Here is a 27,678-nt window from a genome sequence, read left to right as displayed (position 1 = left end):
GCATCTTTCATGAATATAGAGATACTTAGGCCTCACTAAACATATGAACTATCTAGCTTAGACTTTAAATTATGTATATTATTGAGTTATTGTTCCAAGCTAAATACAACCAGAATATCAATCCAAAGTATTACGCTGCTAAGCTATTTCTCTAAACTACTGTACTATTGATCCATTAAACGAGCCAGATCATTGAGCCATCGAGCCATCAAACAAGCAAGGCCTCCAACTCCACTAAGCAATTTTCTCAATAATAATTATTTGAAATTAAAGTAGATGAGGTCGTTAATGAGGTTACCTACAAACTATACAAGAGTTAGTTGTCCATTAAACATCCTTGTCGGGGCAGCAGGTCTCTTTGACAAAGTGAAAGTGAAAGGGAGCAGAGAGAAGATACTGCAGAAATTTCCTGCTTCACAGTGCTGCCAACAATATATCTTTAAACTAATTCGTCTTCCTATCAGAGAGAATGGAAAACCCAAAATCTAATTGCAACCTCAAGATCATGATGTTTTCCTAATACTCCTATATGATTGATTAAAACTTCACCAACACGAAAGAGAATACAACAATAACTATAAGCAATGACAAACTCAGAATTACACGCAACAATGATACGTTTTACGGTGACATTTCATCTTGGGGCTGTCATAAATCCTATGGATGCAAAAATTTATTAAATCTAAATGTTGTAATTTTGTTAACTAAAGCAATAATGAAGCTTCAAAGGTCCAATTGGCCCAACCTCAGTATATTAATCCAAATCAGATTAATTTTCATCTATGGTAGAGTTTACTCCAACAAGGTTGCTTCAATCAAATAAATAATATCACATCATCTTAGTTCAAAATCAGTGATTTAAAATCACATTAGCAAGCATGGTTCAAAATTCAAAATCCATATTTTCTGATAAAGTCTACTCTGGCTTTCCTACTGTTCTCATTTCATGTCTACTAAGTATTCACTTTTTAAAGAACTGAGCATTCTTCTTATGTGTAGTGTGTTATTGTAATTGATGGGAGTACTGCTCTTTTTATTTACACCCTAACATATACAGTGTATACATGTACAAGACACCATTACAATAAGTAGACCTTGTTTGCAAGCAATATGGGTTTCGGTCCACCTTTAATGATACGATTATAAAGTGGAAGTATCTTACAAAATATTTCCAAAATCAGATTAAACATAATAGATACATCATAAATCTAGGATTCTCTGTCCATAAAACAAGAATAGGTGAAAAAAGGGGAATGTTGCATTACAAGAATAGATGCTGCAACCACAAAAGGCGCAAAGAGAAAAAAAATAAATAAAGAAAAAGAACACCCTCAAAAGTTTGCACACTTTATCAGTCTAAGAAATAGATCGTGAATTTACAGAATTGAAGATGATGTTTATGTACATGATACATGAAGAAAGGGAGAATAAGAAGAAAAGAATCAATTATAAGAATGATGGTTATCATGACCTCTTTCTTGTAATTGTTCGATGAATTTGTAATGACCAAACAAGCAGGAAAGTAATCAGAACTAAGCCCACAGATGTCCAGAACCTTATCAGCCAGGGAGGCATTGTGTTGGGGTATAGACCTGCACAGAAATATTTAGTTAGATTGTCTCAAAACAATTTAGTACCATTTATGATACGAGCACAGAGAAAAATAGCACTCACCATGGCCAAACTTGATGCAAATTAGAAGCTCCACAATGCATATTGCCAAAGCAAGCCAACAGAATGCTCCTACCTTCTTCACTGGTTTCCTAAGATTGCATTCATCATTTGCAGCTATATCAAATATTTGTGAGCACAACTGTCTTAGGGAAAAGTATTGTCCTCTATCTTGAATGTGTTAATATCAGAATGTAAAATAAATAATAAAAGCACTAAGACACAAAATTAATTTCTTAGACACATACCAACTTTAGGAAATGATTTCATTCTCTCAAACTAAGTGTCCAGACTTACATAAGAGCCCACCTGTCTTGCAAGTAGGTATTATACTCGCGGATAGTTGGTATTGCAATTAGCCACCAAAGGATCAATCTATATACAATCAACGGGTTTCGAGGGGGAATCCAGAGACAAAATTTGAGGAAAAATGTGTTGAGCTCCACAGTCATAAATGCAACACAGAGGCTTAGAACTTGGATAAACCTCCAAGGGCCAAGTAGAGGATGCCACTCATCTTTGTCCCATCGTGCAGGTGTGAACTGGCCCAATGTTCTTTTCACCTAAGAAGACAAACAGAAAATGAAAACATGGATAGATATGGTACAACCTCACATCCTCTTCAATTACAAGGGATGTAATAATAGGATAGTGTAATAATCATGTCCGAGTTACTTTAGACTTAAGAATGACACCTTACATTCTCTCTAAGCATGTATGTTAATGGTCGGGATAATATTTTACACCTTTCTAGCCATTCAATGGCCCCTTGAGATCCAAAATACCTTCCCAAAGGTGCATTAAATGGTGAAAAAGTGTTAATTCATTTGCCAAAGCTCTAAAATTAAAGTTTGCAATGCAATGTTATATAAAATAAAGTTTGGAAATATTGATACTTTCATCAGATACTTTACTATGTGTGGAATACTTCCTTTTACGTATCCAATCTTTTGAAAATAAAGATTAAAGAAAAGGACAGATACCTTAAGATACTTCTTAGATGCTTTTGAGAGTTCAAAGGCAAGTCAAATTTGAGATTTTCTATTAAGGTAAGAAGGTTGTATTCATAACAATGTTAATCCCAAGATGCAATTTTATTATGCATGATCTATGAAGCTGAAGGGTATCAATATTAAGATTTCATGCCACAATGCATAATCAGCTCATTTATAGACCAAGCCTTTACTCTTAATGTTGATGTCCAGCAATTTGTTATAAATGATTAGCTTTATTGACGAATAAGTTATAGAGATGCTGAAGCATATACTATCACAATAGTATAATTTTAATTCAAAATAATACAATACACACACGCCGACACGTAGATATACACCCTACGTCATATTGTTTCTTTTTAACATTTGCCTTCATGTACATGTATCATGTTGCATTCGTAGCAAAATGCTATAGGGGTTAAGATGATATTATTTGGTCCAAATCAATAATTGCTTATGCATGATCCCATAGGTTTAAAGAGTGTGTTTTAAGTATATTGAGGCCATTTATTGTGCCAGCAGAATACTGATTTGGCATGAGACATGCTATGCCGAGCTAAGATCTGCACGCCCTCTGGCACAACAATCAGTGAGTTTAGATTTTAGAGTTACACATATTATGATATTACACTCAGATATGAGAGTATTCATCTCACTAGTCAGAGTCTGATTGTATGACTTTCTTCAAACTTGGTATGTTTCTTACTTTAGTACAAGTCTTACAGTCTAATTCTCTTTTTTCTACCAAGAATTCTAGATTGATGGAGAGCACTTTCCATATCTAAACTAGGAGTCTTAGGAAGAACCATTTGGCAGAGTAACTTTGATAGAAGATTGTTGGGCTCAACCTTGATTTACACAATCCTATTGGGGGTTCCAATGTAAATATTACTATTAAAAAGGTGGTCTGTTAATACAATAAGCTGCTACATGACGGCATCCTATGAACTTTGTAACTTCAATGACAAGAAATGAAGCTTCCAACCATAATCAAAGAATCATGATGTGCAAGAATCAACCAAAGATACTTATCTATCAAAATGAAATGCAATATTTGAAGATACAGAAAGGTATATAGAAGATCATTGAGGAAATCGGAAGGACTCAAGAATACGTTAAAGGCATATCAAAGAGATATGAGGACAAAGCTTAAAAGAAAGGGAATAAGGAAATATGATATGAGCTTATGATGATCTATTTCTTCCTTTAATTTTCTTTTTTCATATGGTCTCCGCTTTGATGTATGGTAGGGTCACAAATAAGGGGTGACGGGTGTATGGAAAAGCATCAACGAATGAAGCTTTCTATTTTTGACACATGAGAGTTTATTGTGAGACCTTCCCATTTGGAGTGAGTCCAGATTACTTGGGAGTGATTCTAAGGTGTTTCCAGCTTTCCTCTTAGCCTCAATCTCTCTCTTTCCCTTTTCCTAGACATTCCAAAATGCAGCAACCACCCAAAAAACCCATGTTTCCCAAACACCTGCCCACCTAATTCCTACAACATACAACCTTTCCTCACCCAATAGAGTATGGAATACCAACTTTTATCCCTGCTGTCCTGTATCAAAGACAACAAGAAAGCTCTTCCCAATGTCCTGTTTAGTGATATCACTCTGAGGACTACACGAACAGAGGACAGGACAGCAAGAAGACAAGGAGATGTGACTTGAGATTCCTCAACAATATTTTCTTCCTTAATCCATGTAAAGCTTTGTAATCGATCGCTGTGCTAGTCTTTCATTCTTGGATTATATGTTTCACTAAATCTATGCAGTATGCTTGATCCCTTCCACATTCTCTTAAGCCTAACCAAGGAAATGAAACAGAGCAGGAAGACAAACCCAAAATTTATATCCATTTGTCATGATATTAATAGAACATGAGTCTAAACTCTAAAGTAACTGGGACATCGATCACCAATGTCCATAATCAATCTTATAACTCCAGCATACCAATTCCTCCAAAACAACACAGAAACCCAAACATTACAATTCAGTTCTAACTGTCATAATTACTGGTTTAAGATCTGAGTTCGAATAGTGAGATGAAAAGAGATCAAATTAGAGATGCAGGTAACTTTAATAAGATGAAATCAATAAGATAAGCATGAGTAAAAGGAACAATGTCTGTTATAGAAAATGGAAAAATGACTAACATTCAAGAATTTGAGAAGCGATAGATCATGGGCTGCAAGCATCTAACAAAGCGGATATAAATTATGTTCTCTAAAAGGAGTTGCTTAACCAACACCTACTGAGAAGTTTAATTCTTTTTTCTTTTGCCTATTTATCTTTCCAAATTGTTAGTTACTACAAATCCTCCGCCTTCTTTAAAGTACTGTTGTCAAGTTTTTGTTTACAGTTTGAAGTCTATAGTAAACTCATAGAGATTATTCTTTTTCTTTTATAGATCCTTTTTAATTTTTAACCTCCATTCATTATGGGTATTTTGCATAAAATAAAAGGATGCCAAATGACTGTTCAAATCCTTGCTAGTCTCTCTAGAAAATAAATTTGGAGCTAGAAGAGAAGCTAATATTGCTAATTTGTAAATGAGAGTTTTATTTTTCACAAATACCTATAAAGAATTAGCTTATGGGAAAAGAGGTTGTAATCACTAATGGCCCCTTGCCGATATCCGATCGGCACATCCCTACATGCCACTGGTGCTCCTTTGGTATGCCTCCAATATATTTTTTGAGATTTTCATACATGTTTTTGGTTTGAATATAAGCATTAAAGCCTAAAATATATCTTTTATCTTTAGATATTGTTGTAAATGATTCATTTTATTGAAGATATAGCAGTTGTCAAGTAGAAAGATAATTCAAAATCTAATACGACTAAATACATTTTAATTGACAATAGCTCAATAATTAAAACTAATACCTAGTTAAACATAATTAATCTAACATGTTTCTATATCAATTTTGACCTAATTTGAATAAATTTGACACATTAATTTTAAAATTTTGAAATATAGGAAAAAATATAAGTAAAATTTAATCATATTGAAATCTTAGCTAAAAAATTATAAAATTTGAATTCAAATCAACTCTTATGGAGTTAATCTAATATGTTTATATATCAATTTTGACAAAATCTAATCATACTAAAATTTTAGCTTAAAATTATAAAATTTGAGTTCAAATCAACTCTAATGGACTTAATCTAATATGTTCATATATCAATTTTGACCCAATTTAAATGAATTTGACATATTAATTTTGAACTTTTTAAATTTAGGGAAAAATTGTGGGAAATAAAATTTTCCCCATGATTCCTATATTTTAAAGAGTATTTTCTTTTTATACATTTAGAACCAAGATGCTAGATCTATGTAGAAAAACTCTTACAAACAATAAATCTAGCAAATTGAGTTAGATCTATTATTTTTACACCCCAAAATAGATCTACTCAGTTGTGTTGAGTTGCATCTAATTTGGCAAGTTCTAATGTTGCGGCTCACATAACTTACCTATTATTTAACTCAAACTCTATTTCGGCCAATTAGATGGTTCGAATTTGGAGGGCTGGTTTCACATAAATTGGATTCATAAACCTAAACCAGTTAAACCTACATTGGTTATGGGCCCTCCTTTTCTTCTAAATTTCTATGCAACAATCAAGAGAAAAAGAAATAATAGGGCGGAAGCACTGTAGCAGTATACTACAGTGCCAAAGAATAAGTTAGAGATAGGGAGAAAGAGAAGAAGAAAACAATGTCATCTTCTACCACGAGTATCTCTCCATCTTATATTAAATGATAATAGATTTAGCGTGAGAAGTAGGATCTCAGTATCTATATTGTGGTCACGTTCTTTAATCAATCAATGCGAATTAAAAATTGTTTTAAATCTGATTATAAGAAAAAATGTGAGATAAATTCTGTTTATTGTTAAATTAAAATATGAATTTGTTTACGAATAAAGGTGTGGATATTTCATCACACTTGGATTATTGATTCGACTTATTCCGTGTTTACGACAAGCCAATGGATTTACTTATGTTTTCCTCCATCATGTATTTTGTGAATATGTATATGTACTATCATATTAGCTTCATGCAAAACTTCATCATGATTATCTAACAAAACCATGTTATAAAATAAGTTTGACTATAGACAAGTCCTAGCATAGATTCGCTCCATGACTTTTCATGGTGACTCGAGTCTACTTTGAAATACAAGGAATAAATTTATTCTAAATCACTATGCTGACTTGTTTGGGTGACTCTGTAGAAGTAGGGAATAATTCCCAGCTAGATCAAAGAATTTCTTGTGGTGACTTTACTCTCTCCTAATGGTTAAAAAAAAATATAAAGTATGTTTATCATTTAGTGATACCAATTGATGACTCTAATTGATCAGGGAAAAAAAATTAGTATTATCTTGAAGGTGACTGTTATGAACCAGATTTAGAATGATCCGTTCGTAAGAGAATTATAAAAATTTAAGTGGAGGTAGCCTCATGAGTTAGGCTTCTAATGGTTTTGGTTTCACCTAAATCGGAGATCAGGATGAAAAGTTAAAAATAAAATAGTGGGAATAGGTCAGAGAGAGCAGAACGGTAAATATCCGATGTTGTGGCGGTCGTCGGAGGATGGTAGATGGCCAAGGGTAGTGGTGGATGACCGTATTGTAGGGTGGTTACTAGAGGTAGGAGGTGGCTAGGGTTTGGATGCTTGAAAGGGATCTACGGTTATGATCTACTCCTACGAAGATAAAGACAATCTAACGGCTAAGGTAAAAAGAAAAGGACAAAAATAATAACTGGCTAAACTCAGATTTCTCTCAATGATCTTAATGATTCTTATCAGCACATGTCCACTCCTATTTATAGGAGTAAAATCCCTAGCAGATCGGATCCACATGTGGATTATTCGATTTATTTAAAATTCAAAACAATAAGATAAAGCTAAGTAACTAATTTGATTCGACTCGACTTAACCCATGTGGTCGGATCGTAACAATCCATCATGCTTCCGACACCTTGTCCTCAAGGTGACTAGCACGCGAATTGGATTTTCTGATTTACATCGTGCTCGTAGGCTTACAAGTTTGCATACAGATACGACTCAGTCCGATAGCACAGGCCCACTGATTCGTTCCACTAGTTGTCCTTGAGCTCCAGGTTGTGCTCATGACCTCCCAACTGGTTCGCGCAAGTTGATCGAACTGGATCGCGAAAATTTAGTACGCCTCAAGATATCTGCACTTCATCTCTCTCATAGGATTGCCCTAACCCTAACCATAGGGCTAAAATTAGATTTCAGCCAGTGACGACTACTAGGTTTGGTCGGGGGTCACTAGCAATTGACCCCTGGCTGATCCTTGCGGTGGTGGAATGGCGGCGAGCGATGGAAGAAGGCTAAACTCGAGCTCGAGCTCAACCTGGTGCAAGGGCAGCCATGGTGCGTCGCCGACAGATCCATCGACCCCCGACGGCTGCGGAAGGGACTAGAGGCCCCATTGTAGGGGGAGCAGCGGTGGCGGAAAGCCACGGTAGAGCAACCCCCACGTAGGGGAAACTTCCTGCGACTATGGCAATCGGATTCGACCACCCAACTATCGCCGGCGGCTGCGGCGGCCACCACTGGCCAATAGTCGACCTGAGGAAGTCAGTTGTGGCCGCCGGTGGGCGTGGGAGAGTCGGACCCGCGACCACTAGCCGTGGGTTTGCCGTAGCATGAACCGCCGTCGCTGGCAATCTTCTAGCCGGTGCCAGTGCGAATGGGGTCGAGGCTCGGGTGCGGGGGTCCCATGGGAGGGACCAGACGTGGCGGCGGGGACCAAGAGCAACCGGAGGGCCGTCGGTGGGAGGCTAGGGTTTTCAGCCCTAGCTCCCACCGCAGGTGGGGAAAACAACTCGAAGGCTGTTTGTGGCGGTTGCTTCGGCTTCGATGCGGCGACGGGCTCGGCCTGCAAAGATGGAAGGTGTTCCTCCACGACCAGAGGAAGGGTTCTCGCCGGCGGTTGGGTCTCCTCTCCACCTCCTTCACGATTTGAATTTGGTGGCCGTGGCTGGGCTATTTCCATTGGGCTAGGAGAACGGTCGTCAAGATTTCCGTTAAGATTTGGATTGCCTTCTCGATCCTTTCAAAACTTTTTGTAGCTCTTCTCGATGATTCACACAGCAAGCCCATGGACTCTACCCATGCCTTCGCCTACGCCGGCAGCTCGTTGTCAACTGTTGGTGGTGGTGGTGGGGGCGCCAGATCCACTCCCACAGAAACGAAGATGAGATCGCGGTCCTCCATGGTCGATCCCTTCTTGTGGGTCTTGAAACGTGTGTTAACCATCGTCCGAGGAACGTCGGCTCTGATACCAGTGTTACGAACTAGATCTGGAATGATCCGTTCGTAAGAAAATTATGAAAATTTAGGTGGAGGTAGTCTCGTGAGTTAGGGTTCTAATGGCTTTGGTTTCACCTAAAACGGAGATCGAGATGAAAAGTTAAAAATAAAATAATGGGTATTAGAGTTATTAGATTTATATATTATCAAATTATCTTATTTCATGGTGACTTTGTATAAATAGGGGTCAACCCCTCTTTGATCAAATGTGAAATACAAAACATTTTTCATCACTTCCTCTCCACTCTCTTCTCTTCTCTCTCTTCTCCTTTAACCCAATCTAGGGTAATCCCACTATCGTTTCATGGTATCTGAGCGTCTCGATCGCTAGCTCTTATTCTCCAATAGTCATCTCCCTCTTCGATCGTTTTTCACCATCGTTGAGCTTGGGAGCTACCGCCTCACTCCTCGAGCTCGCTGACGCTACAGCAACCACTGCCGCAACCTCCATCACCACAGCCACTACAGCAGTAGCCGCAGCCCCGCCAGCAACAGCAGCAACGATAGCTGTAGCTGCCCCTATTTTCAGCAGCAACAGCACATTCATTCTTCCTCGCGAGTTCCTACAAGTGCAGCAGCAGCAGCAGCACAGGTATCATTCTCCTTCCTTTTCTTAGTTCAGCAGCAACAGTGCAGCAACCACCCTTCAAGCTGTTGTTCTTGATTGAGCTGCCTTTCATCTCTTTTAATTCTGATAGCTCGGCACCACTGTTTTGGTTAGCGCCCACCAGGTGTTCGGCGAAAGTTACCTACCTCCACAGCCCTCTTTTTCCTACAATTCTTTGATTCTGCACTTGCAACATTATATTTTCACCTACTGCCCACCAAGTATTCGACGAAAATTTATTGTATTCTCAGCTCTTTCTGCTGTTTTGTTCAAAAGTTATGCTCACCAGGTGTTCGACGAAAGACTTGAGTGGGCTAAGTGGAAAATCTTACATCTCTCAAGGTGGCTGATCAATTGTCGTTCCTTCCAATAGCATATTATGTTCCGGTCGATCATGAGAGTGTATCATTAGTCAGTTTTCTACTTGTCACCGAGCGGGATTGGATCACATGGGCATCATCTTCTATTGAGACAGTCCTTCGCGAGCGATGTCTTCTCGAGCACATTGACGACATCTCTACGGGATGTGCTCCCCCTCGCACTATCATTCAGATCACCACTGTGACCTCTACTGAGTCTGACACACCCAAGGTTGTTCAGTTGAAGGTTCCGTCTTCAGAGTATGATGAGTGGGAGCTACGTGACATGGAGGTTTGCACCTACCTTATCTTGTAGGTTGATCTATCGTTCGACCTCAGCTTCAGACCTTATTTTCTGCTCAGGCCATTTGGGCTTATCTTAGTCGTCGATTTGTTCAATCGATTTTGATGCGTCGCTTTCAGCTCCGTCGCGATGCTCAGGAGGTCAGACAAGGTCAACTCTCTATCTAAGACTTTTACGCCCGCATGACTAACATATAGTGTGAGCTTACGTCAATGGAGCCCACTTTCAGCCACCCCTTTGACTTAATGTCCGCTCAGCGCCACCGTGACGAGGATCATCTGATGGATTTCCTAAATGCTCTTTGGCCGAAATTTGGGGATTTGACTCGTCATCTATTGCATCGCTCCACTCTTCCGAGCCTGGACAGTGCCATAGCTAAGTTACAGGCTGAGGAGCTTAGGCAGCGTCTTACACCACCTTCTTTAGCCATAGAGAGTGTGCTTGGTATTGCTCCTACTCCTATATCAGTCACGCCTGATATTTCGACTGCTGCTCGCGTCACTCATGTGCCTGGACGAGATCACCACTCATCGCGTCCTATGTGCACTTATTATGGTCGTCCTGGTCATCTTGCCGCTCGCTACTATCGACTTCAGCCTGAGCTTGTCCCCGTTCTGGCAAAAGGGGATCAAGCAAGGATAGGAGTCATCACTTAGCTTCCTCTACCGCTCAGTCTATCTGATCACTCCAGCAATCTCACCTTTAGCAGTGCGCAGCTCCAGCGAATTCAGCAGCTCATTCATGGAGCTCTCAACTTCACTGGTACCTCTACTTCTGCATCTGTTGTCTCTGGTATGACTAAACGCTGGATTTTTTATTCTCGCCTCACATCATATGACTGGTGACCCTTCCATCTTTACTAGCCTCACCTCTGCCCCTATCACTCTTCCTTATGTTCATATAGCTAATGGGACCTATTACCCTATCTCTCATATTGGTTACATTACTCCTACCACGGATCCCACAAGTCGTCTTACTTTATCTAATGTTTGGCTTATTTCCGGCCTAACCATGAGTCTTATTTCTATTACTCAGTTTTCTGACTCTGATTACACTGTATCCTTCTCTTCTACTTCTTGTGTTGTGCATGACCCGTCTACAGGCTAGAGGATTGGAATTGGTAGTCGGATACATGGGCTTTATTACCTACATCAGCTTCACCTTCCATCATCCTATCCCAGTGCTTGTCCAGTCACTTCTCTCTCTCCTTCAGACCTGTGGCATCGACGTCTAGGTCATGTATCGAGTCAGCGTCTCAAGACCTTGTCCCGGTCTGGATGTTTAGGCAGTGATCATTTTTCTTGTTTGTCCCCTTGTACTAGCTACAGGTTGGCAAAACACCGAGCCCTTCCGTTTCCTCTTAGTACGAATATCTCTGATTTCCCTTTTCACCTTGTGCACTCCGATATTTAGGGACCCGCTCTACTCTCTTCGGGTCTTGGTTTTCTCTACTATGTGTGTTTCATTAATAATTTTTCTTATTTCACTTGAGTTTACCTTATGCGTCAGCGTTCTGAAGTGTGTCAGATTTATCGTGATTTCTCTTCTATAGTTTGTACTCAATTTGATCGATCCATTAAGATCTTCCAATCTGATGGTGCTTGTGAGTATCTTTCCTCTGAGTTTCGTTCCATTCATGCTTTTGCCGGTACTCAACCTCAGCAGTTGTGTCCCTATACCCCTGCTCAGAATGGAGTTGCCGAACGAAAACATCGTCATCTTCTTGAGACCACTCAAACTCTTCTCTTTGAGGCTTCTGTTTCTCATTCTTATTGGGCTGAAGTCTTTCTTATTGCTCTCTATCTCATCAATCGAACTCCATCATTTGTCCTTGATGGTTTGACTCCATACGATCGTCTCTATGGTACTTCCCCCTTGTATGGTAATCTTCGTATTTTTGGGTGCACATGTTTGTTCTTCTTCCTCCGCCGAGTGAAGGTAACAAGTTATCCCCTAAGGCAACTAAGTATGTCTTTCTAGGATATAGTCCTGAGCATAAAGGCTATCGTTGCTATGACACTTCTGCTCATCGTCTTAGGATATCGCGCCATGTCACTTTTCTGAAAGAGATACCTTTCTTTACCACTGATATCTTAGCTCCCTCGGATTTATCTTTTCTAGATCTCCCTACTCCTAGTCTATCCTCCATCCCCTTCGAGATGCTAGGTTCAGCCCCACCATTTATATCCCACATGCCTCAAATTTTTCTACCCATCGACACGTCTTTACTATCAGTTCCTTCTCTTCCACCGGACTGCTCTCTTGTTGAGTTCCCAGCCCCCCCAGAGAAGTACCCCTCTCCCATGACGACTTTGCCCTACTTCTATACTCACAGGTCCTGTCCTCCTTCTACAACTGAGCCTCCCACTCTTGATAGTATCTCCCCGATCGTCCCATCTTCTACTGTGATGGCTCCTACGCCCGCTTGTCGTTACCCCCAGAGCGTGAGCATCACCCTCCTGGCTGGTATGGTTTTAAATGTCTTCCGCTACATACTCCCCCTAATTTCACACTATTTTTACAGCCATCCACTCCACCCCTCAGCCTAAGTCCTATCATGAGGCAGTCTAGGTTCCAGAGTGGCAGTAGGCCATGGCAGATGAGCTTCAGGCCCTTCAACAGATGCATACTTGGGATATTGTCCCTCGCCCACCGGACATTATGCCTGTCAGCTGTAAATGGATCTTCAAGGTCAAATATCGACCTGATGGATCCATTGCCAGGTACAAAGCTCGTCTGGTTGCTTGGAGTTTTACTCAAGAATACGGGATAGATTATGTGGAGACTTTTGCTCCAGTTGCCTGAATAACTTCTGTCTGCACTCTTCTAGCTGTTGTTTCAAGTCGCCAGTGGCCTTTACATCAGATGGATGTGAAGAATGCATTTCTTTATGGCATTCTTGACGAGTTATACATGGACCCTCCACGTGGTTTCCCTTTTCCTCCAGGTCACATCTGTTGATTGCGACGAGCTATCTATGGACTCAATTAGGCCCCTCGTGCCTGGTTTGATTGTTTTCATAGTATTATCAGCCTACGGATTTCAGAAGAGCCCCTCTGAGCCATCTATGTTTCTACGGTCTTCTACGGAGAGTCGGGTCATCCTTCTATATGTCGATGATATGATTTTCACCAAAGATGACTCAACTGAAATCCGCTCCCTTCAATAGCATCTTCAGAGTCAGTTTGAGATGAAGGACCTCGGTCCTCTTGGGTACTTTCTGGGTATTGAAATTGCTCAGTCATCCCATGGTCTTTTACTGTCCCAATAGAAGTATATTACAGACATTCTTAGTCGTGTTACTATCACTAACACTCGTCCCGCTGCTACCCCAGTTGAGCTTCATGTGAAGCTTCAGCCTGATGACGATCAACTTTTTCCAGATCCGACTAGATATCATCAACTGGTTGGGGCACTCGTCTACCTGACCATTTCTTGGCCTAATATCTCTCATGCAGTTAGTCTTGTCACTCTATTCATGCAGACTCCTCGATCTGCTCATTATGCTGCTCTTATACGTATTCTTCGATACCTTCGTGGCACCATCACTCGCTCTCTTTTCATACCATCGACTTCCATCTTGGTTCTACGAGCTTATTGCGATGCGGATTATGCTGGTGACAAGTCTGAACGAAAGTTTACTACTGGCTTCTGCATTTTTCTAGGAGATTCTCTAATTTCTTGGCGTAGCAAGAAACAGAATGTGGTCTCTCTCTAGTATTAAGTCAGAGTATCATGCTATGTGTGCGGCAACTAAGGGGATTGTTTGGCTCCGTTGTCTCCTTAGTGAAATGGGTGTTCCCTTACCCATCCCAACTCCTCTTCATGTCAGCAATGATAGTACTAAAAAGCTTGCTGAAAATCCTATTTTTCATGAGAGGATGAAACACATTGAAGTCGATATGCACTACACTCGGCAGCAATATTGAGCTGGTATCATTTTGCTCCATCACCTCAGCACTGAGGAGCAGATTGTCGATTTTTTTACGAAGTCTCTTCCCCTTCCGCGCTTTGTGCATTTAGTTGGCAAACTCTCGGTTTATAATCCACCTTGAGTTTGAGGAGGGGTATTAGAGTTATTAGATTTATATATTATCAAATTATCTTATTTCATGATGACTTTGTATAAATAGGTGCCAACCTCTCTTTCATCAAATGTGAAATACAAAGTATTTTTCACCACTTCCTCTCCTCTCTCTTCTCTCTTCTCTCTCTTCTCCTTCAACCCAATCTAAGATAATCCTACTATTGTTTTAGTGGGGATAGGTCAGAGAGAGCAAAACGGTAAATATCCGATGTTGTGGCGGTCGTCGGAGGGTGGCGAACGGCCAAAGATGGCGGTAGACGGCCGTATTATAGGGTGGCTGCTGGAGGTAGGAGGTAGCTAGGATTTGGATGCTTGAAAGAGATCTACGGTTATGATCTACTCCTATGAAGATAAAGCTAATCTAACGGCTAAGGTAAAAAGATAAGGACGAAAATAATAACTAGCTAAACTTAGATTTCTCTCAATGATCTCAATAATTCTTATCAACACATGTCAACCCCTATTTATAAAAGTAAAATCCCTAACGGATCAAATCCACATACGAATTATTTGATTTATTTGAAATTCAAAACAATAAGATAAACTTAAGTAACTAACTTGACTCGACTTAATCCATATGGTTGGATCGTAACAATAACTTCTATTTGATGTGGATTCACAAGCAGACACAAAAAAGAAAAATGATATTTATTGAACTTAAGAAGTTTCATATAATGAAATTTGAGCATGTTATTAGTTTGTTAATAGCATTGTCAGTACTTGTGCCTTATTATTCATGTCATGAGTATGCTTCGTTTATATCATTTATTATTCATGTATTATAAATTGCTGAATTTTGGAGTCTAAAATCATGCATTATAGATCATGATTTTCACTTGCTGTTATATATTTACAAAGTGGGTTAAATCACTGGGTTCTAAAACTCTCTTAAAGTTGTTAGCACTAGAATTTTTTGTCACATTAATTGTTATCTCCACGTAGTACTTTGATTTTCCCTTAAGTCGCATTAGTTGTTTAAAAAAATATTGGTTGTCTCACTTTGTACTTTTTTTTATTAACCTTTAGAGTTTTAATTAAATAACTTGTAGTTAACGATAAAAATTTAATTCATTTATTTGTTTGGACTCTAGGATTAAATGTTTAAACTTTAAAGCTTATGCATCTCAAGCTCTACTGAGGTACATGGTCATGATTTTGAATTCTGGTCAAGACACATGTATGATAATATTTGGAAGCCCACTATATAATTTATAAAAGGTATGACATACATTGTTAGTTTATCATCTAGTAGCTTAAGTTTTAGAGAAGATGGTGAATTAACATTGTATCAAAGTCAGTTTTCTTAGACATCAAAAGTTCGTACCTTGTCTAGCCTCATTTACTCTCTATTTTCTAGAATTTTTTTGATGCGGTGTTAAAGGGCCGCACATATCTATATTTGTCTATGTATAAAGATATAATATACAGTGTTGATTCGTTACCTAGTGGCTTAAACTTTAGAGAACATGGTGAATTAACATGATTAAATTTTTAAAAGATTTAATACATATCAAAAAGCAGAAAAACATAATATTCTAGAAAACCGAGTTCCACATTGCGGCAACTCACTTGTCCTAGTAAGGTAGTAAAGACATGTCCCAAACCAATTCAGGACAGAAAAAGTATAAACCCCACAAAAGTGACTCATATTTAACAAAACAGGCATACCAAATCATGCAAGAGGTAAAATAGAACAGCCATCCTATCATTGGAAAAGAATGAAGTATTCTCCATTGTAACTTTGTGGACATTGCATTAGTTTCACATGATGATCATACTACATGACCTGGCTATCCATTTCCTTAAGTAAAATATTGTAACTTTTAATGGAATTCAATGACTTGCATATATCTATAGTGATAAAATATACAACAGCAAAGGAACTCTCAAAAGAATAACTGGAGGCCCAATTTCATGAACACTGGGAAACTATCATAAAATGTACCTTATCAATGAGATTTGGTTGGCGGCTTATACCAACCCATTGATATGTCTTCCCATCAAAATACCTAACAGTATGCATTCCTGCCCAAATACCTGCATCACAGACAAGATGTTTACCCTCAGAACAAGTAGAAGAATTAACAATTAGATAAGTACAACTGATATGAGACAAGATTAATCTTCTGTAGAGATTAAATATGTTTTTAAGGTTTCAATAAAACGAGGGCCATGGCCTGTATGTCAAAAAAAAAAAAGACTTTTATACTTGGAAGTGAGAAGCACATAATAAACATATGACACATGAAAGGAAAAAGGAAATTGAAAATAAAGTTGCCTCTGCCTTCAGCCCTTCACAAGATATAAGAGGGCTACTTGGAAGAATTATCAAAGAGCTTGTATCTGAAAAAGTTGACAAATTGCAGGATTATCCCAAATGAAAGCTCCAAGAATCAATGCAAGAGGTTCAAAAGTTTTTCTTGCTGAACAAAGACAAGTAATATTATCCATTCTGGAAATTCGACTGTTCAGACTTCAGAGAAAGTTCAATCTTTTAGCAGGATCATGATAAGTTGTATAATTGTAGCAACTTGAAGGTTTCCAAAATAAAAACCAATCTTGTGAAAGAGAGCTATGCTGGAGGTCAAGCCACCATATAGTGCATATGCAACATCCAGGGCCCATCTCCAGGTGCAGGTACAGTCTAGTGATAAAGGGAATTATAAACTTATACAGAAATACCTTAAGGAAAAATCCTGTCATGAATAAGATTGAAAAGGAAAGAGAGATACCAGAAATTGTAACTTATAATTATTAAATACATATGAGGGCACTTATTTGCACATATTCATATGCGGTCCATGAGGATTGATGTGCCATAGGCATGCACTTCCCAGCCAATATGGCAAATGGCAAGAAAGGAGAAATTGAAGGAGAGAAAGAGGGAGGAAGTTGATCATACACCTCTTCCGCCTCTTTGCATGCGCATGCCCTAAATTGGAGAAGTTGTTCTTCTCACTTATCGGAGTTGTTCTTCTCACTCATCGAAGTTGTTCTTCTCTTCACTCAATTGCAGAAGAGGACTTTTGAACAGATTATCTTAATTGACAATCCACTTCAATGGATTATAATTGGATTGCCTTAAGCATATCAAACTTATTTAAGTTAAACCCGCTTATAATTGGATCCACTTCTCCAAAGGGTTGTATAGCAGTCCTATCCTTCTTCAATAGCCGTTGGAGGGCTCATGGAGATTCTTATGGCTATAGAACATAGTTCCCAGTGTCGGCCAATTCCGATCCTGGCCGAAACCAGCTGAGATATCGGCCGAACCGCCGATACTCGATCTATTTCGAATAGAATCGGCCGATCCGACCCCACCCCTCCATAGTAGATCTCCGGCAACTTTGACCTTCGACGATATTCTCTGACAAAGATCCGACGACCTCAACCTCCAACGACCTCGGATGAGTTTTTTATTTTTTATTTTTTAGTTTTTAATTCCTCTCATTCTCTCTCTTTTTCTCTTCATGCACCGAGTAGATCCAACGACCTCTACTGTTGCTGCTGCAGTGAAGCAGCAGCACTAGTTGCTAAAAGCTTGAGAGAGAGAGAGAAAGAGAGAGAAAGAGAGAGAGAGAGAGAGAGGAAGGGAAGAAATAAAGAAAAAATAGGAACCTTATCTATGTGAGTAATTTTTGAGTAAATTTTAAATTTTGAGAGAGATGAGAGGAGAAAGAGCTCAATATTCATCAAAATTTTAAATTTTAAGTACGTTAACATTTTTAAAATTTTTAGGCTTCATATGTGAGTAATTTTTCTTTTCTTATTTTCCTCTCATTTTTTCTAAATTTTTAGAAATTTTTCTGCATTTTAAATAATATTTAGAATTTTACATAATTAAAACATAGTCTGATTTGATACGAGCGGCCGATATGGCCAATACTACCAATACGGCCAATTCATATTATTTTTCCAGACGGCCAATTCTCATCTCGATCCAAATTTCAATACTGGGAACTTTGCTATAGAACATTGTTAAAGGCATTTTGCAGCCTTCCACATCAATTATTGGGGATTATCACCGACACCTTCTATGCCACATGCTCACCTAGCATCAATGCGGTAAGTGCTGGTGGGCATGGTCCGAGCCAACCAGCATGACCATCCATGGAGATCCATAGGTAGTAGATGTGGGTCATGCAAATGCTATACAACCCCATGTGATTGTATCCACTTAGAAAAAACTATATAATGCATATGTTGGGGGCTTTATCCACAGCCAGATTCTATTGGGTTGCATATGTAGCCTGTTATGCCACATGCTAAATATTTTCTGGTTAGAACGGACCTCAACTTCTTGATCAAGTCAAGGATCATCCCAGCCAAGCAGGGCAATTTATGTCTCATGTTTAATAATTTCTTATAATGAAAAAGATGAATTACTGTCTATCTCTTTATTTCTTCAATGCTCTTATCTGCTGCTATTTTTTAATGAAAATAAGGAATCTTAGCATGGTTGGTTAATCTAACTGCATCAATAACAAACAAGGTGTTTCCTTCTTTAAGTTTCTATATATAGGCTTATGATGTGAAGGTTGGACTTACCTACATTCTATATTAAGGTCACTATGGTTTGTCAATAAGTGCAGATCATGGGTTTTTTAATTCTGATGTAATCTAATACATGATGTAGCAATGTTCACACCTGTACGAGAACTTATCTTCTTTCCTAATAATTCAAGGCCATTAACTAGGGTAGACCACCACACTTAAAATATGACTCTGGAACACAAACAAAGGAGAAAAGAATGAGAAAATCGGAATTAGGAAATATTTCACATAGAAAGAATACATACAGTATTAGACAACACAATGATTAATAGGAAAGAACCATTCTCTGCATCACAATAATTAATCATTATCAATTTTATGCGTTGAAATATATCACAAAGCATTTCATAAAGCACAGGCCCCAAAGTTTAAGTACATATTTCCACTTAAAGGCAATTAGTTCCAAATGTAACATGCTGTAAATGACCTATTGGTTCTACGTAATAACTAAAATTCATAAAAGTGAGCTTGGGCAGAAACATTTACAAATCCAAGGAAACAGAGGTAGAGTCTCACCGAACCAATTGCAGAGAAGAATATCCAGAATAATACTATCCCACCAGCACTCATTAAAGTTTGGCAACATATGACGAAAAGTTAGCTGCAAATTTTGAATAAAGTTACAAAGTATTGCATGTGATTAATCATTCAAGAAGAACTTAGATTCACCTCCATCAATTCGAATCCAATTGACAATACCCACAGAAGAGGTTGATTCCGTATCATTATAGCTTTGCCCCACCATCCAAAAATATGTGCAAGAACAAACTCATCAAACAATGTCTCCTATATAAATCAAATACTCAAATCAATATCTAGTGAAACCTCAGCTATTTTATATGAATAAAGAGGAAAAATCAAGATAGCTTGGTGAATAAAGTCATCATACATAAACGTTGATAAACCTGCTTTTTGGATTCTCAGGTACATAAATACGACAATCAGTTCCATAAGATCTCTCAGGTAGCTCTGCAGTAATGCAAACAAAGCAGATAGACTTATTCAACTAGTGAAATGAGCCCATATAATTCATAACTCACAATTATCAAATTTTCTAAAATTGAGTGTTACCAACACCAAGATCAGGGTGGAGATACTTCATGAACTGTCGGGCATCATCACGGTTCTAGAAGAGAGAAGTAAATTTTACAGAGTTAATGACCTTCAGGGAAAAGAAAGAAGCCAAATGCTTGGCAATCATATATCTTTAATGTTTATCTATTGCCTGAGTAAAGCCAAGAAAATAAATGGTAAGATTAACATGACAGGTGTGTATGCAGAAGCCATAACCACAACATGAAACGATGAAAAGACTTAATAAGTTAAGAGTTCCATAGACTGTAGCATCCTTTTGAAAACATGAATTATAAGTTTCAAGAAACCCTATGATATGACAATAAAATGGTATCATACTCCTATAGTTATCCAAAAGGCTACATTGACACATGACGTGGTGCAATAACAAGATGATAAAAGAAACAAAGTATCGGTAGACCTTTTCTAAGTTGAAGTCATGTGCCTCAATGTCATTCAAATCATCAGTTTCAAGACATCTGTGATGTTTTATTACTTAATATAACAGTTTTTAGTTAGTAAAAATTTGCAAAGCCATCTTCCATGGCAATCAAATCTGCCCTTCATAATTAACAAAAAGAGGATCACGAAAGAACCTGGAATAATAAAAAGGTAAGGGCAACAAGGTAAACAACAGCCATCCCATGAACCAACCGCCAAATGGCAGGATGTGGCCTACTAAGAACCCTGTAATATTCAAAGGCACGAAACTATCAGTGTTTATTCAAGTAATACACCAGAAACTACTGTGTAATGTAGAAAATAAATAGGCAAAAAATTTCTTTCTCAAATGCTAAGTCTTTCAATTCTTTGCTATAGTGAGAATCACCGATTCATTTGTTGGGTGATACATATCATGCCAGCAGCCGGCAAAGCTTGGCATTGTAAAGGCAGGCAATGGTATAGTGTACACAAGCTGTCTGCACACTAGCATGCCAACAAGATAACACATATATTTAACATGATAAGAAGCCAGTCTAATAGTTTATTTCTATCATAAAGTCATGTGGCTAATCCTGAACAAAGAACAAAAGGATCAATTGTTCAGAGAAAAAAGAAAAGAACGTTTGAGCATAGGCTGTTTTTTGCTTAAAAAAGAAGAAACAAGCTACAACGAGCCAATAATAACTTGAAATCCTCAACATCATTTTCCCCATTTTTTTTTTTTTACTTATGTTGAATCCAACAAAGTGACTTTACATTGCACCAACATAGTGATAAGGCTTACTAGTTCCTATACTAAGATGATCAGAACATATAGTATGCTTCAAAGACAAATAATTTGTACAGCAAAATCTAATGTCCCTATTGTGTCAACTCATCAGAATCAATACTAGGGAAGCTGCAACTCACGTTGAAGGTGCTTGAAGCAATGAATAGGCTAAAAAAATTGCAACCATTGCCCACAGACCACTGCACATAGAAAAATGAGGGTATGAGAATAGATATCCTTACGAACCACCAAAGAATAAATACAGCTATAAAGATATGGAAGGATATCAAGACCAACTAATTACTGTCAGGGCAGTGAACAGGAAATATGAAAAATAAAAAATCACACAAAGTGGATGAAAGAATATCGGAGACTTCAAATAGACAATCAAGATACATTGTCATAAAAAGGAAGCATGCAACAGTTACAGTTAAGAATATATGTACATATCTTAAAACTGTGTTGCAACATGTTGCCATACCTCTTAGTAGATGAGACATGACCACTAGAACCGGTGCTTTCTGGATCAATAGCCCCACTAGCCCAACTGAAAAAGAAATTATCTGTCAAGTATGGAACTAACTAATAGACCCTCCAAGAATAATAATTATTCCACATTATCTTGGATTTTCAGGAAATTTTGAAATATGTATTATGATAATCCTCAAGTTTCAGTCCCTCCAAAAAAAAAATTATCCCACAAAGAAAAGTCTGCATATAAACTAAACAAGTAATCTAATCATACATAAGTAAAAAAAACTTCTCAATATCCTAAATATAGTGAAATTTGAATGTTGATGTACCTCATCGGTTGTGAAGCAGTTGAGAGAAAAAATTAGTATAAAGTAGTTCCAGGCCCCACAGATTACGCAATTATAATGTTATGATACATAAAAAGGTTAAAAGAGTAGGTTATTTCTTAATCCATCAAAGCATCTTAAAATGCCAATTCATTACTAAACCTCCCAAAAGAACAAGATAAAGAAACCTGTCTGGATAAACTTAAACATCTCAAGTTTTGGTGCAATTTTGACCGAAACAATGAGATATAGCAACCAAAGTCCTTGATAGCTATACATTTGAGAAAAGCTAAATGTAGCCAAATAAAAGACACTAGCATTGTGGTGCTAGTTCAAGCAAGAAGCAGCTTATGATGAAAAATCCATAACAAATTTTTGAGTTCCCAAAGAAACCATGAGCCTAAATACTACTTAAGAAATGCTTTCATTAATTTAGGCCCCAGTTGATCCATATCATATAATTATAAAAGAAAGCATTCTCTAACTAAAGCTATGGATGCTTTTGTTTTTATTTTGTTTTCTTTTTTATAATTGTTTACATCCTATATGATAGTGGGTTTTGACAAAAATTTCCTGCATAATACTCCCTAGGACACCAAGGAGGAATCCAACCCAGCATAGGTGCTTAAAGACACCCTTCCAGGTGGTACACCACAATGATTGTCATGCTAATACTCGGTTGACACAAGGCATGCTAGCTCAGCACCCCCTTACACGCCAGTGACACATACTAACACACCTCTCATATATTTTTTAGGGTCCTTATACATGATTTTAGTTAAATATATATATTAAAACCTACATTAGTGTCTTTTATTCTTAGATAATAGTGTAAATGACTTAATACAACATATAATATGATTAAATATATGCATTAATCAATAATAGTTCAATAATAAAAATCAAACTAGTTGAATGCAGAATGACTAGAAAGATCAAAAACTTTATTTGCAGACACAAAAGTAATGCGAGAATGTTGCACAATAATCTATAAAGCTCATTTATTGATGGTAATGATCATTGTAACATCTCATATACTCGTCATACTAATATGGAGCTCGCAATTCTCGTATGACGTAATATACATAATGAACATGAACGAGAATGATTGACACTGGAATAGGCACAAGCATACCATAGATCTAGCACCAGCATACTACATTTATGTAGGAAGACACTAAAAAATAATAAATTAGCAAAATTAAACTAGATCTATCGCAAAGCAAGGAAAATACTTAAGAGAATGAAAAGAAAATTAATTTTTTGATGGGATTTGAAGAAGAAATCTTTAAATCCTTTTCTTCTCCTCTTTCTTTGTCTCACTTCAATCTCTCTTTCTTTAGTAAAGTGGCTACCAATAGGTCTCTTTGCCTTGCCCTTAATGGTTTAGTGTGTTTCAGGGGGCACCTTACCCATGCCAAGTGGCATGACTCTGCACAAAGCTAAGTCAGTTCGCACACACCCGTGCCGACCATCCCAGTGATATGCCACTAGCACAGTCCATGTCAAGTGTCGTTTCTTCATCAATATGAAGTGTGCCAACTGGCATGGCCATCCTTGGTTCACCATATATTATCAATGTAATGGATATTTCCAAGTTTGGTTCATCTCAAAACTAAGCCCTTATTACAAGGTTAAAGCTTTACTTCATTACGCTATAAGCTTCTACTTTCTTAGTCTAGATTCTTTTATAAGAGGAGGCCTAATATTCATCTTAACCTTGGTACCAAACCAATAAATGCATTATCAGTGATACAACAAGTCATATATGAAAGTCCTTGGCAATTTGCATTATTCATATGTGTTGTCCAGAGGAAATTTGGTCACAACTCACAAGGTGATAGAATTGCGGATTTCAAAGTATGGAGTTGATCGTACACTATGTGACGTACTACCCTTTTATAACTTTGAACTGAAAGTCTGAAACTGCTCTAATTCTCTTTCAATATTTGTGATCTCATAAGCCCTTGTCGAGCAAATGCATCCATGTATCGTTGTCTGGATTGTCAAGCCTTTGTCATTCAGCTAGTCATTTGGAGTAAGACTGCACCTAATGTTGTCATTTATCTAGAGGATCTGAACTTCTGATCACTTTAAAGGTATTAACTTTTCTATTATCAACCTCAAATTAATCTAGTTGTATATTCATGCATGAACTTTAGTTCCTAGCTAAATGCGATGATATATGCCCTGTATTGGTTCGCTTCTTAGGTTTTACATACTTTTTACAGACCGCCACATTTGAACTTCCTAACACCTCATTCTAATGATAGTCACATAGTGGACAATGCTAAAAGAACTATTTGAAGTTGGTTGCACCTCTTACCTCCAGGCAACACTCTCCTAAGAATCTTTGAGCCTCATGGGTGTCTTAAAAGATGAAAAGCACATATCGCATAGGGAAGCATGTGACAAGTATTTAGTTTAGAACTTGTGTCTACTATCTTGCCTTATGTGAGAGGCAGCCTTCTTTTGTTGCATTTGTATTAATGGGGATAAGAAAATGGAATTATTTTATCATTGTTTGATATTTCCTCCAAAATTTTGATTAAATTTAGCTGAATATCTTGATGTAGAGCAAATAATTATGTGTATATCTTAATCCTTCTTCCAAGCTTTGAACTAGTTATACTAAGATATATTTTTACTTATGCTTCTTGGTGATGGAAACTTTAAGGGTATTGAGTATGCCATAAAATATGTGAGGATTAGGCATTGTTATGGCTCATGTCACCGTGATTCCAACTGCCTTAAGCCGCTAGCTTCTCAAATAATGACAAAAGATATGTCAAGGGTTCTCCTCCTCTAACCACTATTCTGCAGAACTTTTTCACTCCACCTCAAGCATCGTTTTAGAAGAAAGCTATATGACGTCCTTGTATGTGGCACAACTGCATATGATCTGCCTATTCTAGATTAAAGATTTTGACTTGGTCCTCATTTTCAAGCCTTTATCCTTTTGATCTGTTAAAATTTTCTTCTATTTTCAAACAGGAAAGGAATCGGCTTCCAAGTGAAACCCGGCTGATCTAGGCAGCAATCCACATATCCTTACTCTTAATATTTTACAACATAATTGTAATTCTTCTCTAGATTGTTACATGTAGAGACACATATTTTACTAGTAAATCTAAATGAACTCTTTGTATTTTGAACATCCAACTTATCTCTGTTTAACATGCACTCCTTTTCTATAAAACTGTTTATTTTATATTTTCAGGAATATTAAATAAATGGATCTAAAATAATCACAAAAAATATGATTTTGGTGGCAAGAACTACTGAATATTGACAAATTAAAAGAAAAACTAAAGGGCATAAGAACCTTGAGACTGAAATCAAGAAAAATAGTAACCCTAAAAATGGTAATAACCTGAAAATTGGCAAACATAAGGAATCAAGACTTACACTAGAAGACATGTGCCAAATATTAATAAGGAAACAGTGTGAGGCGTGTATGCCCATTCTGTCCATGGATCAACTTCAACAAAATCATTTAGTGACTTCAGATTATAATCCCATTGAGCAATATAATCCCTTCTTATTTTTCTCCCTCCATTGACTTCCATGAGACCTTCAGATTTGCTTAAGCAGCTCTTTGAAGGAGTAACTGATGAGACACAGAATACTTTAGTCATGACGTACTATGATCAAACAGAAATTATCATGTCTCAGTTTGCAGAAACAGAGGAAATGCAGAACTTGTATATAGCAAAAAAATAGCTAGTAATAGACTATTGAAGAAAACTACATTCTTCTAGTTCAAAATGCGGAGGTTTTCTGCAGATATCAAGAGAAGCAATTAAGGAAGAAAATGCATGCTAGTAAACATGCTGAAATAAATTTCCAGAGACGACTACAACATCTTACCAACCACACAACATCAGAGGATAAAAGAAAGAAATTGTTCTTCCAATTAATATAGTGAACGAAATATACTAAAAGGGAACTGATTAATCAACAAGAGAGAAACCGAACAAAGTATGAGATCAACAAATCTAAAGCACATTTCCAACAATATGGCAGCATTAGAAAGCATGAGATAAGCAAATCCAAAGTACAAGTCCCTCAGAGGATCTAATATCATAAATAGCAGTAAAGCATTTCAAAACTGATGATGACAAACGAAACCATGTTCACCTCACTCAGAAATTAGAGGTCTCCACTCATAGCATTACAACTGGAATGCTCATTCACATTATTTGGAAAGTATGGCAGGAGAAAGAAACCCCAAGTTTACATGGTACCCCCCAAAAAGTTGCTTTTACAGGTGCAAGACAGTCACACCATCATGAGAAAGATAGACAAAAAGTTCACTTTAGGATTCAACATTAACTATCAAATGAGAGCTGACCAATAGAAAAGGCCTATGCAGGTAACCAAAAAGAATACACCTTCTCAAGTGTAATTTAAATTCACAAAGTAGAATTAAAAGATTAAGAACAAAAAAACGTTGGCCCAGATTCCGGGATCAATAAAACCAAAAGGAAAAAGGTAAAATAGAAGCAAAAATTTAAAAAAAACAAAACAAAAAACGAAAGAATAACATTAAAAGAGGTGACAGCTGCTTGCAAATCAAAATAACCAACATGTCTTATAATCAAACAGCACATTAGACATCGTAATGAGATCAAATTAAAGCACCAGAATACTAAGATTGAGATAGAATCTGAACTGAGCATCGAAATACAAACATCAATAGATGCAATGTACATAAAAATGACCTTTTTATAAGCAATAAGAATCTGGCTTCACCCCAGAGACCAATCAAATGCCAAAGTTCGTCGAAAAATCACCAGAAAATAAGGGAAAATGATTAAAAAATAGAAACCATAGTGTCAGAAGATAGGGAAGTCTGATTCGGTATTTGGGTCGGATAATAAATTAAAGAATCATATAAAAATGACAATTAAATGGGGAGAACTGTTAGAGAAGGGGAAAGAGAGGCAGTTCCTTTTTTCCGCTATATGAATAATTACTCACGTACAAGAAGCCGACAATGTCGCCCCGGCCGTACGGTCGCGAGACGAGGAGATCCTGGCCGCCGAGGGTAATCAAAGGGTCACCATTTTTCACTCTCCTTTTCCCCCTTTTTTCTCCTCTCCTTTTCTTCTTGATGGAGAGAGAGAGAGAGAGAGAGAGAGAGAGAGAGAGAGAGGGGAGGGAGAAAGGAGCACAAATAGAACAGAGAGTCCATAGAATATAAATGACGAAGAGAGCGACCGAGAGAGAGAGAGTACGACGGTCAAAGAGAGGTTCAAGATTTGGGAAGAGAGTAAAAGTTCGGTACCCCTGGCTAGAGAGATATTTACTTGGCAGGCCATTCATTTGGATTTTTTTTTCTAAATTATTAATGCTTTTAGCACTTTTTTAATAAAGTATTACTCTTCATGCATGCCGGTTAAGGCCCGAAAACTGATGCTACAGTGCTAAACTCATATTTTTATATAATTTGGTTGGATTGAATCCACTCAAAATATTAGGTTTATTAGGATGAGCCTATTTATTTAGTTTGTTTTTGTTTGTAAGAATAAGATCTTTTACTAAAGAGGTGTTTGAACGCCAGTGACCCGCGTTTGAACAGGACCGTACGTACGCCTGAACGCGTTCACAACGACAGAGAAAGGAATTTGCACGTTTGAACGCAATCTGGCGCGTT

At 37.6% G+C, this 27,678-nt stretch overlaps 1 protein-coding gene across 6 annotated transcripts; it reads right to left on the bottom strand.

Moving 5' to 3' along the window:
* Positions 1–1,196: 1,196 nt before the first annotated feature.
* Positions 1,197–27,171, bottom strand: LOC140765284 (CDP-diacylglycerol--serine O-phosphatidyltransferase 1-like). Of its 6 annotated transcripts, none has more exons than XM_073104280.1 (13): positions 27,003–27,171; positions 25,428–25,629; positions 21,701–21,766; positions 21,360–21,419; positions 20,603–20,693; positions 20,004–20,058; positions 19,822–19,901; positions 19,602–19,718; positions 19,449–19,533; positions 16,324–16,415; positions 1,969–2,234; positions 1,675–1,763; positions 1,197–1,592 (listed from the first exon to the last, which is right to left on the bottom strand). In XM_073104280.1, exons 2-13 carry the CDS (start codon positions 25,586–25,588, stop codon positions 1,465–1,467), a joined length of 1,290 nt encoding a protein of 429 aa, XP_072960381.1. In that variant the 5' UTR covers positions 25,589–25,629; positions 27,003–27,171; the 3' UTR covers positions 1,197–1,464. The 6 variants fall into 6 exon arrangements, 5 of the variants coding, with proteins under 5 accessions (XP_072960381.1, XP_072960382.1, XP_072960385.1 ...); XM_073104281.1 differs by having other exon boundaries at positions 27,007–27,171; XM_073104284.1 differs by having other exon boundaries at positions 1,981–2,234; positions 27,003–27,170.
* Positions 27,172–27,678: the final 507 nt, after the last annotated feature.

This window comes from Typha angustifolia, chromosome 8, assembly GCF_048772165.1.
Source record: "Typha angustifolia cultivar Huaian chromosome 8, ASM4877216v1, whole genome shotgun sequence".
NCBI lineage: Eukaryota > Viridiplantae > Streptophyta > Magnoliopsida > Poales > Typhaceae > Typha > Typha angustifolia.
The sequence above is the reverse complement of the archived record's forward strand: the minus strand, read 5'-3'. Positions and strand labels throughout refer to the sequence as shown.

Bases quoted from the DNA above. Each gene is read 5' to 3' on its own strand.
- LOC140765284 (XM_073104280.1), bottom strand. From the start codon at position 25,588: ATGGAAGTCAATGGAGGGAGAAAAATAAGAAGGGATTATATTGCTCAA. The intron at 21,420-21,700 runs GTATGGCAACAT...TTCTATGTGCAG, and splicing joins CATGTCTCATCTACTAAGAG to TGGTCTGTGGGCAATGGTTG. The intron at 20,694-21,359 runs GTGAGTTGCAGC...TGAATATTACAG, and splicing joins TTGCTTCAAGCACCTTCAAC to GGTTCTTAGTAGGCCACATC.